At 36.6% G+C, this 6,000-nt stretch overlaps 1 protein-coding gene and 1 non-coding gene across 11 annotated transcripts; both read right to left on the minus strand.

The window, feature by feature from the left end:
• On the minus strand, positions 935 to 5,037 carry LOC105172715. 10 transcript variants are annotated; one of them, XM_020697314.1, is made up of 6 exons: positions 4,777 to 5,037; positions 2,268 to 3,982; positions 1,791 to 2,059; positions 1,645 to 1,714; positions 1,419 to 1,501; positions 935 to 1,295 (listed from the first exon to the last, which is right to left on the minus strand). In XM_020697314.1, exon 2 carries the CDS (start codon positions 3,916 to 3,918, stop codon positions 2,326 to 2,328), a length of 1,593 nt encoding a protein of 530 aa, XP_020552973.1. In that variant the 5' UTR covers positions 3,919 to 3,982; positions 4,777 to 5,037; the 3' UTR covers positions 935 to 1,295; positions 1,419 to 1,501; positions 1,645 to 1,714; positions 1,791 to 2,059; positions 2,268 to 2,325. The 10 variants fall into 10 exon arrangements, with proteins under 10 accessions (XP_020552973.1, XP_020552975.1, XP_020552970.1 ...); XM_020697315.1 differs by having other exon boundaries at positions 936 to 1,501; positions 1,791 to 1,945; positions 1,987 to 2,017; XM_020697316.1 differs by lacking the exon at positions 1,419 to 1,501.
• Positions 5,671 to 5,743, minus strand: TRNAR-UCU. Its single transcript has one exon. It is a non-coding gene; the product is annotated as a tRNA-Arg (tRNA).

Genomic DNA, 6,000 nt, shown 5'->3' on the forward strand with positions numbered 1-6,000 from the left:
ATTAAACCCATAAAAATAGTGATGATGAGTCGAAAAAGATTGTAAGAATATTCTAAACTCTTCCTCCTTTGTATTTAGTTTCATTTCACGGCTCAAAACATGGGACTCTGTTCTATTCTTTTATGCTCCTAAATTTGATTTTGACTTATTATCTACCTTCAATTGCAATGTTGAAGCCTTTTTATATGAATCGGATCTGAAATTATCAGATATTATTTACATAATATCAATAAGATATAAGTCACACTGTTGATATGAGTTCATTCTCGCTCTCGTTATTCATTTTTTTTTTTTTTTTAGTATTTTTATGTTCAATCCATCTAATAAAAATGGCAAATTACTATTACTATTTCTGAAATTTAACATAATTACAAATATCTTCTTATTATTTGATAAATTACGAACATCTCACTGATTTTAACTTTCGTCCTTGTACCAACAAACATATTCCATTAGGTGTTCATTCAATTCTTAGAAAAAATTGCCTAAAACGTGCATTTGGATTATAAATCCTAATTTATATATTTTTTAAAATTTTATAAAATATTTTTATAAACTAATATTTTCAATCAATTATTACTTTACCCACCCTCAAATTTACATTTTCTTTCAAATGTTTTCTTTTATTAAAAAAAAAAAAGAATAGCAAGTGCACAATGATAATTTTAACCTCACCATCTAAGGACTATATAATTATTTTTTATTTGAGAAAAATATTTGTAATTTTTCAAACAACAAGAAGTATTCACAATTATACCAAACCTCCAGAAAGTAGCTGTAATTTGCCCTAATACAAATCCTATCTGAAAACAAAATTATATGGCAAGAGAGAATACTAAAAATAAATACGTGTATTTTTAACAATTTTCAGTATATTTTGCTTTCGTAATTCATATTAATACAAAATTAATAAGATGAATTTGATTCAGATGAGATTTTTTTTTCAATATGAGATAAAAGTGTAACGATAATAATCGATATAACAAGCAAAATAACTTCGGCTGAGAGAGAAAATATCATTATTACATGTAATGTTCTGGAAATAATCAAACAAATCCTTATCCTACTCGAATGAGATGAGATGGAAACTATCCGACAGTCAAGCGCAGCAGTAGAATCAGTAGTCCAATTTGAACGCTTTGCTATAAACAGAGCAGGAATTCTATTTATGTTATTCACCAGCAACGTTGAATGTACTGATACAAAAATGCAGCTGCAGGAGATTCATTGCAACCGCAGACGGCCCTTCTATCATCTTCGTCCCATACCCGAGCGATCCCACAAATGGATAGGAGCTAAAAACAAGTTCCACGAATTGATTACTGCTATAGTACACGTGACGTATATATACTAAATGGAATAGAAGATGCAATAACATTCGGAACAGAAAATTCAATCCAAGCAGTGAGCGCCATTACACAACAGCAGACGATGCACTGAAATAGAAATCTGAATTTGATCAACTGAAAAGATGTTGAACCGATTGAACTCCATCACCGATCTGGAAACGAACAATATTCTTCTCAATAGTGAAATACGATTTATTTTTCTTTGCTACTCAAGAAATCCATTCTTGTCAAGGCTGCTATAAGATGGCCACAGTTATAAAAAGCTAGCATAATGAACGGTTTAGCATAAACTCACACATTTATGCCGTTGGATTATCATCATTTACAAGCTGACTTTCCTTGACACGAGATTCTCACTTGGTGGCCTGCAGCAATAATAGGAGTTTAAGAGAAGAGAGCTTAACCAAACAAAGCAGAATAATTACTTGCAACAGCAATTACCATCTCGTCTTCAGAATGACAGAGTTGGTTTGGTAACTGACCAAACATATCGCATAATTGAATGCCGTTCTCCACCAAGAACATCATTCATCCTAATCTTTCGGAAGCTGCTACCTTAAGAACATCATTCATCCTAATCTTTCGGAAGCTGCTACCTTAAGAACATCATTCATCCTAATCTTTCGGAAGCTGCTACCTTCATTCATAATACGCTCCAATCATTGATCCTGTATGTTTGCTGGTATAAAAGTAAAAGAGAAACTGCAGACCTGCGTTACAATTATATAACCAACATAAAAGCAAATGAACAGAATTCTGGGTTCAGTACTTTTGCACGAATGTTCCGGTGATAATTTAATATAAACATAATTCAGTTGGAGCGAAGGCAAAATTTGTTGCAATTCCTCATCCGTAATTACACTTCAAGAGGAAGACAGGAAAAGAAGTAGATTATGATACAGGAAGAAGCGAGTTTACCAGGCAAGACTTGATGTTTCCTATGATGAAAGAATTTTTGGGATGTGAAATTTTCTTTTTAGCCACCAACAGCAACCAGAAACTTTCTTTTACTTACGGGTTCCTCTTCCAACATCACCACATCTCTCACCTTTTCTAGCAGCTCCTCCAGATGATTTACTCCAAGGCTCACATAATCCAGTTGTCTTTTGTATCTTTGCTGGTATATTGCCTCAAAAACACCAAGAAAAATGCGGCAAGAGTAGCTCACCATGATCTCTTGTAGCTCATATTTAAACTTATCCAGTTTCTGGTCAATAGTTTGAGAACAATCGACCATCTCCAAATTAGACTTCTCTCTCGCCTCCCTATCATCACTCGCTGCAATAACCATTCTTTCATCATCCGAGAACTCGTCTGAAGATCCAACTCCAGCTGTCGGATCAATGTTATCTTCCTGAGACGCCTTTTCTTTCTTATCCCTCCTAGCCAGAATTACGGGAGTGCCAACTGGTCCGACTTTTGGGTTACATAGGGAGACAAACTTCCTTTGGCCTTTCCCGTCGAGAGTGATTGCATCACCCATCTTCTTAAGGAGATTCACAAGCTTAATTGCCCCATATTCCGAGACAAACAGAGGCCTCCCGTAAAGTTTTTGGTATTCTGCCGGAAGACGGATTAGAGACAAACTGCCGCCCAATAATTCAAGCAACTTTACAAGTTGGAGCTTCAAACCATTAACATCTCCGGGCTGCACCCACGTCAACTCATTCTGCTCACAAGAAGCAATAGTTCCTGATGAAACTTCGTTGGGACCAGATGGAAAGCTATGTGCTCGGGAATATGTAGGGTTTGGGGGCATTAACATTGAACTACTATTATGCTCGGATAGAGAATGCGATAAAATTGAAAAATCTCTCATATTGTAAGAGGTTCTTGAGATCCCTTTATACACTATTGATTCTTCTTCATTCTTGCCATCCACATTCTCATTGATCTGACATCCCATCAAATTCCCAGCAATCTCTGGTGGACAGGGTCGAGAAGGTATTAATGGTTTAGCAGGGGACAAAAAGCCTTCCCCACGAGCAACATTAGGCCAATCCCAAACGAACCTGCCCGCATTACTTAGAGCCGATGACACTCCCACCCCAGAAGGGATAACAAGAATTACAGTGTATCCTCGCTGACCGAGAATGTGTAGGGCTGGAGCAAAATCAACGTCTCCTGAGATCAGCATGATGGATGATGGAGGACGATTATCGAGAGCAAAAAGGAACATATCAACCAATATTGCCTTATCAGCTGCATCTTTCCGCCCATTGGGAACATCTATGAGTTTGACACCAGTTCTCTGGCAACCTTCTCTTAGTCGTCTGGGAAAGGCATTAAAATCTCCGTACGCAGAAAACATTGTTACTGCTCCATCAATTACAGGATGGACCCGTAAGGCCATCCTAATGTTACCAGCCACATCCTCAGGCCGCACATCACTTGGCACGGGACAGTTCTCAATGTCCCAGAGAATGGCCACAGGACCCTGAGAGGAGCTCCAGATATGGTGCAAAGGAGGCCGAGATGGATTTGTGTTTGAGACTTCCATTTGTTTTGTACTGTGTTCGGGATATTCTGATGGCAATGCTAAAGCACATGACGTATTTGAGCCCGACATCAGTGATTTATTAAATTGTAAAGGACCTCTACCTTCTTTATATTACGAACAGGGATGAGAATATCTATAGATTAGAAAGATCAAATGGAGGAATTCAGATATTTTTACATTGAAAATGAACAGAACCACTGAAAAAAATAATAAAAGAATGACGACCAAGAGAATCAGACTCCACAAAATAATTTATCAAACACATAAGGATGAGGCAAATGTAAAATACTCGCAGGATGCAATAATGGGTTACATTCAACTCAAAGATTAGAAGTTCTCCAACCAATTTTCTCCACAAGTACTCACTCGAACACATCGAAACCACTTCTTATATTGAGATTTAGTTATTCATTTCTATTTAGACTAGTGCATTTTGCCACCAACACTTCCTTAATCAGAAGAGTTCAATTGGAAACAACCCCTTTTCCATACAAAAACTCACAAAAGGATTCAAATTGGATTCTCTAAATTGATGAAACAAACATTAGCACCACCATTTAAAATTCCAACAAAAATTGAATAAATGCGCAGATGAGGTCATATGACTACGGAACAGGATCACATCGTCACTCCACATGTTAAAATGCATTTTTATGAGTCCAAAGTTCAAAAACAATTAGGGAAAAGAAAATTCAAGAAAGGTACTCAGAGATCGCCCTGTACCACTAAACCTAAGAAAGATCAACAAAACAATGAAAACAAGAAGACTATTGACAACAATCAAGATATACCTCTATTCTTGAAAATAAAATCCAAACCCACAAACCAATTAAAAGATCTAATTTTTCTTTAAAACCCATCTCAAATTCAGAAAACCCTCATGGATATCTGTGCATATAAATGAAACCTTGAAGGAGAATTACTTGCCTGAAGAGGAAAGGCACTTCTGGTTTTGGGGTCTTTAAGTACTGAGAATTTTAAACCAAAAAACAGCTGGAGAAATAAAAGAATTAATACTAGGAACAGTTCGTGGAGCCTGGATTACATCACAGCCATGGTTCTGATTCAATCTGATGCAAGAAAGACTGGAAAACAAATGGGAGAGAGGGTGGCGATGGACAGAAGGACGCGGCGCAGAAAGACGTGTGAAATTGGGAGATGAAAGACAAAATTGAAATAATTTCAGAAGAAAAGGTGAAATGGTAATTATTTGTATGAGAAGATTGTATTAATACAGTTTTTTTTTAAATATATTAATAATAAAATCACGACTAGATTAAAAAAATAAAATAAATGAAAGTCCAAGTCGTGATCACGACTTCGCGCCCTGGTCGAAATCAAATATCACGTATTCGCAACGATATGATTGGACGCAAACGCGTGTAATGCAACAATCCCAACAAAGAAATTCTTCCTACACAATCAGATGATCTGCTATCGAGTTGTCAAGAATAATTATATATTTCATTGTAATTTTTACAATTGTACAAAAAAATATACATTATTACATTTATACACTTAATTGTAATTTTTTAAGTTAATACAATTTTAATATGAAACTCAAAAGCAGAGTTGACCGTATGAATAATTATTAATTTAAGAAAGTTATGTTGGGAATAGGTTCACATGTGTGAGTGAAATTGGATGAAACAATCGTAATAGAATAGTAAATTGATGGTAATGGTATAACTACGTACACTTTCAATTACTCCATCACAAACATCGTTGATTTAAACAGTCACGTCATTAGTGCAGTGCCCAGGAAATACTAATAACAAACTATTGGTTGACGGTCACTGCTCAGAAAAAGGGACAAAATCCCACGCCCGGTGGGACTCGAACCCACAATCGCCTGATTAGAAGTCAGACGCCTTATCCATTAGGCCACGGGCGCTAGCGCTGCTTTGAGAGACACGATATTGGAATTCTATGAAACACAAGACGCCATTGCAACACAGTTGCTGTTAGCATCTCCAGATAACCGGACTTGTATCAAAAAGTGAGTAAGAAGAAATATGATGAAGACTCTCTCACCCCTCTTTCAAGTACCCGCTTCCAAGACTCCGCCGGCCATTCCTGCAATTTTCCGTTTCTCAACTTTAGCAGTCGCCGGAGCAATCCAAAACTGTAAAACACAGACGAAGCCAACTC

This window comes from Sesamum indicum, linkage group LG10 (assembly GCF_000512975.1).
Source record: "Sesamum indicum cultivar Zhongzhi No. 13 linkage group LG10, S_indicum_v1.0, whole genome shotgun sequence".
Classification (NCBI taxonomy): domain Eukaryota; kingdom Viridiplantae; phylum Streptophyta; class Magnoliopsida; order Lamiales; family Pedaliaceae; genus Sesamum; species Sesamum indicum.